Source organism: Lepisosteus platostomus, chromosome 4, assembly GCF_059453375.1.
Source record: "Lepisosteus platostomus isolate fLepPlt1 chromosome 4, fLepPlt1.hap1, whole genome shotgun sequence".
Taxonomy (NCBI): Eukaryota; Metazoa; Chordata; class Actinopteri; order Semionotiformes; family Lepisosteidae; genus Lepisosteus; species Lepisosteus platostomus.
In genome coordinates this window covers 38,943,133-38,956,795 of record NC_142614.1, presented here as the reverse complement: position 1 = coordinate 38,956,795, position 13,663 = coordinate 38,943,133, and the positions used below count along the sequence as shown (strand labels likewise).

The following is a 13,663-nucleotide window of genomic DNA, read 5'->3' as shown; positions in this document are numbered from 1 at the left end:
AAAAGTAAAAAACCGCACTCAAAATGCAATTTAGAGCTTTCTGGCAAGAGGAGACACCCAAATTAATAATGTAACATGCCACTGTTTGTGCATGAACAACGTTATACTGCTATTTCCTTAGATACGTGATTAAAAAATAAATAAATTTTTGAATCCCCGCCGAACACATTCCATAAGATTCAGCGCTTTTATATATCGCCTTTAAAGGTGGCTTCTCAAAACGCTTTACAGGATAAAAACAACAATAACAGCAACAAAAACAATATTGTATTTCATCGCACTTTGAAAACCAAGTAATAACTTAACTATATGTGCAAACATTTTATGATATGTCACTGTTGTGAATGTCTGTGGAGTGTATCTTATTTGCCTGTCTGTCTTGGCTCTCTCGCTCGCCCTCCCCCCTCTCTCCCTCAATTCGATTCAATTCAAGGTGCTTTATTAGCATGACAGATGGGTACAATCGGTGTTGGGTATTTACTTTGCTTTGAGATTCCACTTTTCAAGGTGATATATAAAATCAAGGCTTTAACTCCGCAATGTATTTAAAAAATAAAAACGATTACAATCTAATCTTTCCACGTTTGATCCCAAGAAAAATAAATCTAAATGGGGAGAAAGCTATGCTGAAAGTTTATTAAGATACTTAGAAGACAAAGATATCAATTTATGTTGCATTTGTCTGATTGTGAATCAAAAAACACATACAGATGCAGCCATTCAAAATGGGTGAGGTATTTCACGGCATACCGCGACACGCCCACCGGGGTATCACGCGGTATCACGTGTGTCACGTGACTAGCTATCCGGCGTCGCCTTGTAAAACCGCCAGGGGGAGCTTAACCTCTCATGTACAGCATTCGAGCCTTTAATTTTGAACTGTGTATTACAGCATGTTAATCATCAGTCATTCAAATGTTGGTATATTTTATGAAAGCAAGATTGCTCAGTTGGACAAAAGTACACAACCTACCTTTATCAGAAATATTTATGCATCAAAGCCTTTACTGAAGATATTACTAACAGTATTAATAATGGATGACTTTGGACAAGCTGTATACTCAAAGTATAATTTCTTTAGCACATTTGTACAAGCACTTGGAATCTGTCCAAGCCATACTTTGTCAGGCATTTTGTTTTACTTCAATGGGCATAAAAACTTCCTTGCTTTTAACAGGGCGTTTCATAATTTCTAACTACGAAAATGATTTAAAATGCGACACCTATCATGAAAAGAAAAAAATACACACCAGTATTCCATTTCTCCCTAAACATTGTAAGCTTCGAAGTCTTTAACTAACGTGATACCGGAGTCAACAAGCATACTTTTAGAATTTGATTAAAAGGGAATATAAAATGGAATCGCGTACCTCAAGAATTTAATAATGGTATGATTATATCCGTGTACTGCGGCAGGGCTGTTTCGCCTGCCTGCTTATGCGAGCTGTCTTGTAGCCTACTGGTCTAGGTGCGTGACTACCAACTGGCAGGTTGTGTGTTCGAATCCAGCTGGTGCTGGACCTTTTCAGTTTTATTTATTTATTTTTTAATCGCGTAACATAAACATATTACCGTATGCAACCTGTACTGTATACAATATGTATATGTATATTTAATGTCTTAACTGTGCCCGTTTAAGTATTGAATATTCATATCTAATTTTACCACTGAAGGGAAATCTTAACATAAACATACAGTATATGGCTGGTCTCGGTACTTTAAAGAAAAAAATACACACCAGTATTCCATTTCTCCCTAAACATTGTAAGCTTCGAATGAAACCACTAAATAAAGACATAAATATAGAAATCTTAAGATTTGTTTTATTTAATGTTGGTAGCAGGATGAACTGTCAGAGTGTATATTTTGTCGCAAAGTTGCTACAAGATGTTAACAGTGAAAAAGGTATTTAGAAATGAGTTATTTCAAGATGAAAAAGAAAACATACACGAAACATGGTTTCATTACGACCAGAATCGGTCTTGAGATATTTTTAACATGATTTACAGTATTTGAGAGGTATGTCTTAACACCGATACTACAGTGCTTAAGTACTGCTCACGTATATGTTTCTAGGTTTATATTATGCATTTCATACGGTCAAATTACTTTTGAGCAACTAATAAGAAGCGCTAAACGGTATGCGTTTTAGTTTCGTTTTGTGCTGGAACCCGTGGATTGATTAGAGATATCAAGTACATACAAGTCCTTTTTTAAATGTTGTAGTTCGTCTTGAAAAAATGTTACGAGTACATCATCTATCAACAATTAGGTTCTGTTTCCATATTGCGGATTTTGGTTAGGTACAGTATTATCAAATCCAGTGGCGCTGTGTGTTACTTTACTGAGTCCCAATCTGTGATTGAAACCTGTAAAACCGGTTTAATTCGTCACAGCCAGCACTCTTCAGGTGTGAGGGTCTTCTGCTCAGAATGAAACGCTAAAATGTTTGTGTATATTCTAATGGTAGTGGGGGCAGGGTGTGTGGGAACAGGTTTGTTCTTCACACCTGAAACATTTTCTCTGAAAGGATTTTCTTCGCAGTTTAACCGATTTTGTTACAGCATGTTACAGTTTACTATTATTAACCATATTAATTTTAAGTGCTTAATGTAAAATCTTGTAAAAATATATTTTCATTGTTCAAATATACATTAATATACATTAAGTCTGACTATCATATAATAAGTTAAATACAAAACTAAAGAAAAAATACGGTTAAATATAATTCAAAATATTTTGCTAACAATGTTAACTGTTTATGAATAATAAAATGTATTAACTAAGGAGTAGGATGGCACAGTTGTTAGTATGTTTTTTGTTTTGTTTCTTTTTCATAAATACAACAGTAGTACCTGATGTCTCAGTGGCTTTCAAAATTAAATTATGCATGCAAACCTGTGAACTAGAAAGATAACTAAGATTTTAATACTAATTAAATGACCGCGGGCACTTCCCACCCCCTCTACATTCTCAGAGTAGAACAGACTAACCTTCTAATGAAAGACGGTCCACCCCCCACGGACAGGAAAAGTGCCCACAGGCACTTAAACTTAATATGGTCAGTAACGGTAAACAGTAACATGGTAAGAAGGAGCACGTACAAACGTTTTCGAAATAACCACATGTAAGACTCTGATCCTAAAAATGGGATTTCTATATGTCTTTATTTAGTGTTTACATTAGTGACAAAGGCTAAACTTTTAGCTTCAGTAACGTGTACATATCTCCCCTTTTTATAAAACGACTTGGTTGAAAACTGTTCCAGAGCCACTGTTGTTTCATCAGTGAAAAGTACATCATGAAATGCCTCTCCCTGTTCAATCCACTGGAAAAAAGAAAAGGAGCATAAAGCTTCTGATGGTCATAAACGATATTCATTTAGGAGCAGCATCAGAGGTATGTTTTTAACTGCACTGCATTGGAGAGAATACCATAGTGTGTTTTTTTTTTTACTCCCTGGCGGAAACTGGCTTCCAGAAGAATCAGTATGGCTCAGAGATTAAATAAAACTTCACAGACATTAACGAAGAGCATAACGCGTGTACTGTATACACTGCAAGTACAACCCAACTCTCTGCAGGAGTGCTGGCTGTGACGAATTGAACCGGTTTCACGGGTATTTTCAAAGTAGGAGGCGAGATTTCCAGCGAAAGACACCCCCCCCCCTCAAAAACCCAGTAAATACAGTACTTACTAGTTAAAGGCTAGGCTCCCGACTACGGCGAAAGGAACCCTTCTTTCATTAGAAGACAATGAACATATTTTAGCCCTGAATGAATTAATAGCAAACATGGTTTACATATAAGACATTTTTCCAAGAAAGTTTAGCCTTTGTCACTAATGAAACCACTAAATAAAGACATAAATAGAAAAATCTTAAGATTTTTAAAATACATGACTTTGCTAAAATTTATTTGAAAATAAAAACAATTACAACCGCCAGGGGAGAGAGAGAACAGGGGAGGGATGTTGGTTTTGCATAAGGGGCGGGGCTATGGACATTAGGTATGTTTGGGAATGTGTAGTTACATGTTCTGGCTGTTTGTGAATTATCGTTGTTGAGTATGGAGTGTTGAGGTATTGATTTTGTGTAATGCTTTATGTTGAAAATTGAGGTGGATTTTGTTTATGATAAACAGGATAAACTGGGATGGGAGGAAGGTTTGGTTTTGCATAAGGGGCGGGATTATGATAATTGGAGGACTTTGCGAGTGTAAAATGGTTTGATTATTTGATTTTGTATTGTGGTTGTTATCTATGTTTTTGGTTGGTATTATGTTTATATGGTTGTTTTTGTTGGTTGGTTGTTATTATGGTTATTAATAATACGATCTATAGTTGAAATCTGAGCCTAAATAAAAAGAAAAAGCAAGTGATTAGGTTTATGAGCAATCTAATTACTTATTCGTTTAAAAAGCTATATAAAATAAAGTTTATTATTAATTTGCTGGACAGAGCGGTGAACATTATTATGCATAAGACAAAGATAACGATCCTGATCAGTTTAGAAATCTGTGTACGCTGTAAGGTTTTTACTTCTTAAACTTTTAAAATACACGTTTTGAATAGAAAGAAATCCTCTTCCTGGTATAGCAAACCAGCACGTCTTTTTTCTCCAATCAGAGGGGTGTCAGATGGTGTCAGCCAATCACCATTCTGCGTTGGGTAGCAACGGGTGACTGTTCTCAGGCGGAAGATGTAAACAGCTTAATGTTCGTGTTAAATATTTTTTTTTAATTAAAATTCATTCTATACAGCAATCGCATATTTGGGTACCGTTTCATAAAACTTTCATGCTTAAAATGTTTAGGGAGAAATGGAAGACTGGTGTGTATTTTTTCTTTAAACTACCAAGACCAGCCATGATTAAATCTTTGCACTACCAACCAATGCACCACGAGTGCCCCTGTCGGTCATTTTGGCCAGCCAATCACTTGCCCTGCGGTACCCTCCGGTGCCCCGCGGTGGCTTGTGGGTAGGTTACCGTACCGCGGGTTTTTACCGCGCATTTTGAATGGCTGCATCTGTATATTTAAACCCGTGTTTGCGATTTAAATCAAAACGCGATTTAAACCAATATAAATGTTTATATTGTAACGCCTAGGTGACTATTCATTGTTATTAAAATGACTTAAATTCGATCATGTTATGATATTTAGAAATATAAATTTGTTTGGTGCGAGTGAGGTTTTATTTAATCTCTGACCAAGGGAAACGTTTCATTTTTTCAAAGAAATGTTTGTTAAAAAAAAAGTAATGGTTCCACAGTGGGATTCGATCACAGACCGTGTGACATGGGAGTCAGGAGCCTAACCCACAGCGCCACCGGCAAGGTCACATGCAGAGTGCTTAAAAAGCACTACAGAAACATTATCAACAGACAATGTACAGCGTGTACTATTCTTGTGTTGCGGTACATGAATATAATTATATCGTTATTAATTTCTTTAGATGCGCGATTTCATATTATATTCCCTTGTAATCAAATTCTAAAAGTATGCATGTTGACTCCAGTATCACGTTAGTTAAAGACTTTGATGCTTAAACTGTTTAGGGAGAAATGGAATACTGGTGTGTATGTTTTCTTTAAAGTACCGAGACCAGCCATATATTGTATGTTTAAGTTCCAAAATTTATATCGTTTATGGCCTTCACACGCGTTACGGTATGCTCCTATTCTTTTTAGGATCAGGTACTAAGATTTCCCTTCAGTGGTAAAATTCCATATAAATATTCAATACTAAAACGGGCACAGTAAAGACGTTTACTGTAAATCTTTCTACGACATACCAACGGACCACGAGTGCCCCTGTCGGTCAACCAATCACGTACCGCGGTACCGCGCGTAATCGTGCGTCACAATCCGCGACGCCATAACCAATTACCTCCGGTACGTGTGTGTACCGCGCACTTTAAATGGCTGCATCTGTATAAAGAAGAGTTTATTATTATACATGGTGTGCCTCTTTCAGGGTTACATCCACATATAGAAAATCTAAAGGTAAATTTTTGTAGCTGAAAATAAAAACAGTAGTATAACGTAACACATACTTAATGTAAACACAGTAGATGATAGTGGTAGCTAAAAATAAAAAAGTATGCAACAGTATTCCACCTTCTTCGTAAATATTTTATGCATTCAAGTCTTTAACTTGGTGACTTACTGTGTGTTGTGGTTTTAACGTGCTTATTCTAACTTTATAAAGTTTATATACTGTACTTCATAAAAAGTTCTATAATGTTTATAATGTTCTATCCTTTTTCTAAGAATACGTAGTAAGAACACCACTTGCTGTTATTTGAAAAAAAAAAGCTGTACTGAGTTAATACCACTTGATAGTAATATTAATATGGAATCATGTAACTAAACAGGTAAAATATCACAAGTGGATGTTTAGGAAACATTTTGACATTTGTTTTTTGAAAAAAACTTATTGTCCTTATAGTTGTAATGGGCAATGGACTGTAATGTAGCGCTCTGCACCCAGGAGGTTCAAAGCCCGATCAGAGAATTACTTTCAGTTTGTTTCTTTACTTTGCCGAATATATAAAAATAGTCCACTATTATAGCTTGTTGCGAACATTATGCGCCTTTTTCAGGTTTACATCCAAATTGAGAAAATCTTTGTTTTGTCTTAATCCAAATTTCAGTAGGCAGTAATCAGCCAACAATTTAACTTTAAATTTAAAACTTTAAACAACATATTCTGTAAACTGAAGAGTTAAAGAGGAGACACATTGTATATAGCCTCTTTTTATATTTGTAAAAATGTTTCAATTTATTTAAATGCTATACAGAATATATAATTAATAATATTAATAATGAATTGACATGGACGAGCCTTAATACTGGAGTTACAGAGAAGACACATAGAGACTTGTCTTTTTGGCTTGGAATTGAATCTTTAGAGTGATCCTTTTGGCTATATTTTTTTACACAGCCGGATGTGAAAATAGTTTATTATAGCTTGTTGTGAGCGCAATGCGCCTCTTTCAGGTTTACATCCGCATTAAGAACATCTATCTTTTGTCTTAATACAAATTTCAGCAACGAGAAATTGAACTTTAATTTGGATTTTTTTTAAAAAAATTCAACATACTGTACTGTAGCAGCTTTGAAACAATACGGTATAATACTGTATATACAGTATATTTATACAGTATACAAACTTCCTGCAGTTCATTGCCATGTGTGCTACTATTTCGGTATATCTTGATATGACTTCATGGGATTTGTATGTGTGTGAGAGTCCCTGAGGCATACCATCCACGTTTCAGAATTATAAAAAATAAACTTTTTATGAGTTTGCACAAGAGAAAAAGGTACCTTTTCAGAAGTCATGTACTTCGCAAAGTAGGTGAATGTGACAAACGGCTAATTTTGCTAAAATAATTTAAAATCTGTTTGACTGTACTGTAGCTCTCATTTAATTTAAAAGAATGTCACCTTGCTCTCACAAGAGGCTCACACACTGCACCCTTTTGAATGGATTTTTATGAGTTTTATCACCTTTGTCTGTCTGAGACGTGGGGGTGTATCCCTTCCTCAGTTTAACACTTGATACGTCCCCAGAAAACCGATAGGACTAAAACCCGCTATTGATAAAACATCTGCCTTGCAAGATTTCTCAAACTGCTCCAAAGTAAATGCGCAGAGTAAAATGCTCTAAACTAAATGCCATGATGGACACCACAATTACCCATAATACAAACTGTAGTACCAAAATACCTTTAATACAAAGGACCACTACAAACTGAAGCAGCCCCAAGTGCAGCACACGTGAACCAAGGAAAAAAATATCGGCTCCACAAAACAAATCAAAGATCCTGGACAAGCCCCCAAATGTGCTATGGCAAGTTATGGCAAGGTGAAAATGGGAAGCTGATGTTTTAAACATTTTTAAAGAAAATCAAAAATAAGAAACAATGACTAACTGCCTAACTTAGACATTGCATGACTTTAAAAGCTTAAAATGTAAACAGTAGAACCTCAGTTACTGTGCCTTGCGAAAGTATTCGGCCCCCTTGAACTTTTCAACCTTTTGCCACATTTCAGGCTTCAAACATAAAGATATAATTTTTTTATTTTATGTGAAGAATCACCAACAAGTGGGACACAATTGTGAAGTGGAACGAAATCTATTGGATTTTTGAAACTTTTTTAACTAATAAAAAAATGAAAAGTGGGGCGTGCAAAATTATTCGGCCCCTTTACTTTCAGTGCAGCCAACTCACTCCAGAAGTTCAGCGAGGATCTCTGAATGATCCAATGTTGTCCTAAATGACTGATGGTGATAAATAGAATCCACCTGTGTGTAATCAAGTCTCTGTATAAATGCACCTGCTCTGTGATAGTCTCAAGGTTCTGTTGAAAGCGCAGAGAGCATCATGAAGACCAAGGAACACACCAGGCAGGTCCGTAATACTGTTGTGGAGAAGTTTAAAGCCGGATTTGGATACAAAAAGATTTCCCAAGCTTCAAACATCCCAAGGAGCACTGTGCAAGCGATCATCTTGAAATGGAAGGAGTATCAGACCACTGCAAATCTACCAAGACCTGGCCGTCCCTCTAAACTTTCAGCTCAGACAAGGAGAAGACTGATCAGAGATGCAGCCAAGAGGCCCATGATCACTCTGGATGAACTGCAGAGAACTACAGCTGAGGTGGGAGAGTCTGTCCATAGGACAACAATCAGTCTTACACTGCACAAATCTGGCCTTTATGGAAGAGTGGCAAGAAGAAAGCCATTTCTCAAAGATATCCATAAAAAGTCTCGTCTAAAGTTTGCCACAAGCCACCTGGGAGACACCCCAAACATGTGGAAGAAGGTGCTCTGGTCAGATGAAACCAAAATCGAACTTTTTGGCCACAATGCAAAACGATATGTTTGGCATAAAAGCAACACAGCTCATCACCCTCAACACACCATCCCCACTGTCAAACATGGTGGTGGCAGCATCATGGTTTTGGCCTGCTTTTCTTCAGCAGGGACAGGGAAGATGGTTAAAATTGAGGGGAAGATGGATGCAGCCAAATACAGGACCATTCTGGATGAAAACCTGTTGGAGTCTGCAAAAGACCTGAAACTGGGACGGAGATTTATCTTCCAACAAGACAATGATCCCAAACATACAGCAAAATCTACAAAGGAATGGTTCACAAATAAACGTATCCAGGTGTTTGAATGGCCAAGTCAAAGTCCAGACCTGAATCCAATCGAGAATCTGTGGAAAGAGCTGAAAACTGCTGTTCACAAACGCTCTCCATCCAACCTCACTGAGCTCGAGCTGTTTTGCAAGGAAGAATGGGCAAGAATTTCAGTCTCTCGATGTGCAAAACTGAAAGAGACATACCCCAAGCGACTTGCAGCTGTAATCGCAGCAAAAGGTGGCTCTACAAAGTATTAACGCAAGGGGGCCGAATAATTTTGCACGCCCCACTTTTCATTTTTTTACTAGTTAAAAAAGTTTCAAAAATCCAATAGATTTCGTTCCACTTCACAATTGTGTCCCACTTGTTGGTGATTCTTCACATAAAATAAAAAATTTATATCTTTGTTTGAAGCCTGAAATGTGGCAAAAGGTTGAAAAGTTCAAGGGGGCCGAATACTTTCGCAAGGCACTGTATATTAGCCATTGTATTTAGATTTACTACAGATACAAATCTAAATTTAGCTTAATCTGATTTTGACAAACCTTAAAGAGCTAATTTTGCTTGAAGAATTTAAAATCGGTCTACCTGACTGTATTACAGCTTATGTCATTGAACTATTGCAGCTTATGTCATTGAACTGTCCGGACACTTATGGAGATACCCAATCTAAATTTAGGGTCTGCTTCTTTCACAGTTTTGTTATGCGAAATGTTTCCTCACTTGTTAAACTCCGAGATCCTGACTGATTTTACTTTATATGTGCCCCATTAAGCTGAAACAAAAAAAGAAGACGTTCTGTAGTTAATCTTTTTGAAATTCATTATATTATTTGTTAATCATTGTTAATAATTATTATTATATTTATAATAAAAACATTAACATCGACACAGGTGCTGCTGCTGTTCATAGGCGCTCATGCCACATGAACTCTGCCACAGGTACCCCTTTGAATTTTTAACACATTTATCACCTTTGTCTGTCCGGGGGTTGGGGACCCCAGTAGCCCGCTATGAGAACATGAATGTGAATTGAACATTCAAATACTGTGATATATAAAATTAATACCCTGATATAACCAGCTAAATACATACATCTATATCAATAAATTAATATTGTTAACGTTATTGTTAGTAGAAAATTCTTCAAAAATTAAGAAGCTTCATATTTTGGAAACGTCATGAGTGTTACACAAAGAAGTGAAATGTGACAATTTGTTACAGTTATGATCAGGAGAAAAAAAGTGGTATTTTTTATTTCTTTGTAGCTGCTGCAGTTGCACCCTTTGCAATGGCTAGACAGTTAATTTCTTTAGATATTTCTCTCCAAGCTAGTCGAAGAAGTAGGTGATGTAAGTCGCTGTGACCGAGGTACATTTTGATAAAGTACAAAATACATGGATTTCCCACAACCAATACTGTAGTGTCTTTAAAACCATACAGCATCATGCTGTATGCATGAGGCATGTCTATGTTCAAGTTTTAAAACTACAATATAGAAAAACATTTTTTTTTAAAAATAGGACATCTGATTTCTGATTGCCTTAAAGCACAGCAAACAATGACAAGAGAGGGCATCCTACTGAAAATTCCATCCCCATCCCCCAAGCAAAACTGTCTATGTTACATAACACAGCAAGGTGTAACACTCCTATCCTATGTGACAAATAAAATGTTTGTTAAAGAAGCGCAGAGCTGCGTTACATAAATTGGCTGCAATGGAATATGTAAAAGGTAATTCAAAGCTGAAAAGAAAATACTCCATGCGTCTCCTCTATAACTCTTCAGCTTACAGATCATCCAAGGTCATTCATTATTAATATTATTAATAATATCTTCCATATCGCATTAAAAGTGGAACGTTTTTACAAGTGTTAATCCACCAGTCTATCTATTTTCTAACCAACGTATCCAGGAAAGGTAGCAGTCTCAACTACACTATTTGGTTACATTTTTCACGATTTTGACAGACTTCAGAATGCTTCAACTGATGCTTGAACATGTAAAATAATGTGTGCTGAGGGAGTTTAACAAATGAAAGAGAGGTCGTCACACCTCAAAAATAGGCGTTTTAATAAGAAAGCAAAGGTTGTAAAAACAGTGACAGATCACCCTGAACAAAACACAATTTCAAAATACAAGCAGTTTGAAATTATTAGGTCTTAGTAATAAATTCATATTGTTAATAATTATCAGATACGTTATTATAGTTCAGTTTCAGTGGTCTTTTTAATACTGATTTGTTATTCTCATAATTATAATATATACATTTAGTTTGAAGGTTTCTTGTAAAGGCTTGTCTTTAATTGCCCAACTTGAATGAATAAGGTATTCTGAATTGACTTGAATTAAACCAGTTGAACTAGTTTTAAATCCCACAGTATTCACATTTGACTGTTTATGTTGTTAATATAATTTAACTTTGAACACGTTGTGATTTTTAGAAATACCCAAAAAAATCAATATAGTGTGTCCATCATACTATTTTAGTTTTTTTTTATTTATTTGTTAAAGGAAAACTCATGCCCTGAACAGGAATCAAACACGGGCTTCCAGAATGCTAGAGAGGCACTGAAGCCATTGTACCAATGTGCCACTCAGAAACTTAAGCTATAACTGAAAAGGACACGCAAGATGTTTCCAAAGTAATCAGGAGTGAATGAGTCAAACTGATGCAGACGTTTACAAAGAAAGTGGCCTACAGTAATACTTTGAGCTATATAAATACAGTATATTAGATTTAGATCCTTAAATTAATATCGTTATTAATTTCTTTAGATACGCGATTCCATATTAAATTCCCTATTAAGCGGATTCTAAAAAGCACGTTTTTTACTACGATAGTGAGCGCAAGTATTCATAGAGAAGGTTAAAACATAATAGCTTCTTATTAAGTATATACACTTAATATTGTCAAAATTTGACCGAGTGAAAGACTTTGATGTATGAAATGCAAAAGAAAGTGGGATACTGTTGTGTATTTTTATTTAAACTACCAGTACCAGCCATATACAGTTTGTATATTTATATTCCAAAATTAATATAATTTATGATGTTCAGAGACGTTATGCTCCTGTTGTTTTTATGCTATGCTACCAAAATTTCCTTCTAGTTGTAAAATTTCATATTAAGCAGATTTAAACATGCAAAGAGGAGAAATTAAATGAAGCAATCGTTTCACAAACAGGTAATGTACCACAAGTGCCACCTGTCGATCATTTTGGCCAGTGAATGACGTACTGCGGTAGCTTGTAGTTAAACTACTGCGGTACAGGGTTTTATCACACATTTTGAAGGGCTACATCTCTGTCTTCCTTAAAGTATTGGTATTACCAGAGTAATACCACATCAGTGAAGTATGTGACTTGAATGGTCATGTATGGTAGTTCTTACCTTTGCAATACTCCATGAGAATGAGAACCTCCCACACACTATCACCAACTGAGTTTATGGCAGAGTCCAGGTAGCCTACTATATTCTTGTGACCTGAAAGTTCTTTCTACAGGAAACAAAAATGTTTCAGAATTTTAAATTCACTAAATTTCATATTCAGACCTTTATTCACTCACCTTAAAGCAACTGAAAACCATTAAAAAACAGTTCTGGAACATTGTTTGGTCACAATGGACAGAGGATAACAAGCTGTGCAACAAATAAATTTGTTGTAGTTTACATTCAATTAGCCAATACACATTAAGCACTGCTGATTGCTAAGGATTACATCTGAAAAAAAAAAACAATGAAAGATTTGATTTGAACATCCTTTGCAAAAAATAATAACAAACAAAAACTAAACTACATTACAAACCTTTTCATTACACAGCTACTACAACTTTCTTAACCAAGGTTTCTTCTGATAAGATTAAAAAAACATTAAAAAATACATTAAAAATAAGGGAAAAGGTGGCTAAGAATACAATACTTTTTTCATATATTTTTTAAATTGTGGTCAGTTTAATTTCATTTTTAAAATTATTAAAGAGTCTTACTGTAGTGTATTGCTCAATTGTTCTCATAAGCAAGACATCCATTTTGATAGCTCAATCACACTCTGTTCATCAACCTCAAAAAATCATGTGGATAATTTACAGTAACAAAGGGACAATGGAGTCACCTACAGTGTCATTTTCCTGAACTCTTCATATTCTGTTTTAGGCAACTGACTACCAGCACCTCAAATAATCTGAATAGAGAAGTCAAACACATTCATTGAAACACACAAAGTAAAAAAAAATCTGAAGCAACAAGTGTATTTGAGAACAACAGTATTTGTGAAGCTTAAACCATTTTCCAACTGTTAACTCTTTAATAGTTTCAGCAAAAAACATCTTGTACAAAAATGGGCTTCAAAAATTACTGATTTGAAAATGTAATTAACTAAAATGCATTAAATGATTCCTTCTGGCTTACAGTGTGTGTACTCAACAGTACTCACCTCAGGTCCAAGAGTGTTTGTACTTCAATGTGTAAATGCAAATATAAAGATAAGAGAGGCATTTGAAACATAGCG

General features: G+C 35.5%; 1 protein-coding gene across 2 annotated transcripts in view; it reads right to left on the bottom strand.

Annotated features, from left to right (window-relative positions):
- The window catches only part of bmp2k (BMP2 inducible kinase), a 157,733-nt gene that overhangs the window by 93,489 nt on the left and 50,581 nt on the right, over window positions 1–13,663 (bottom strand). For both annotated transcript variants that reach the window (XM_088629473.1, XM_088629474.1), the window contains exon 3: window positions 12,547–12,652. In XM_088629473.1, the coding sequence (XP_088485599.1) occupies window positions 12,547–12,652 (106 nt within the window). The remainder of the gene's footprint in view (window positions 1–12,546; window positions 12,653–13,663) is intronic.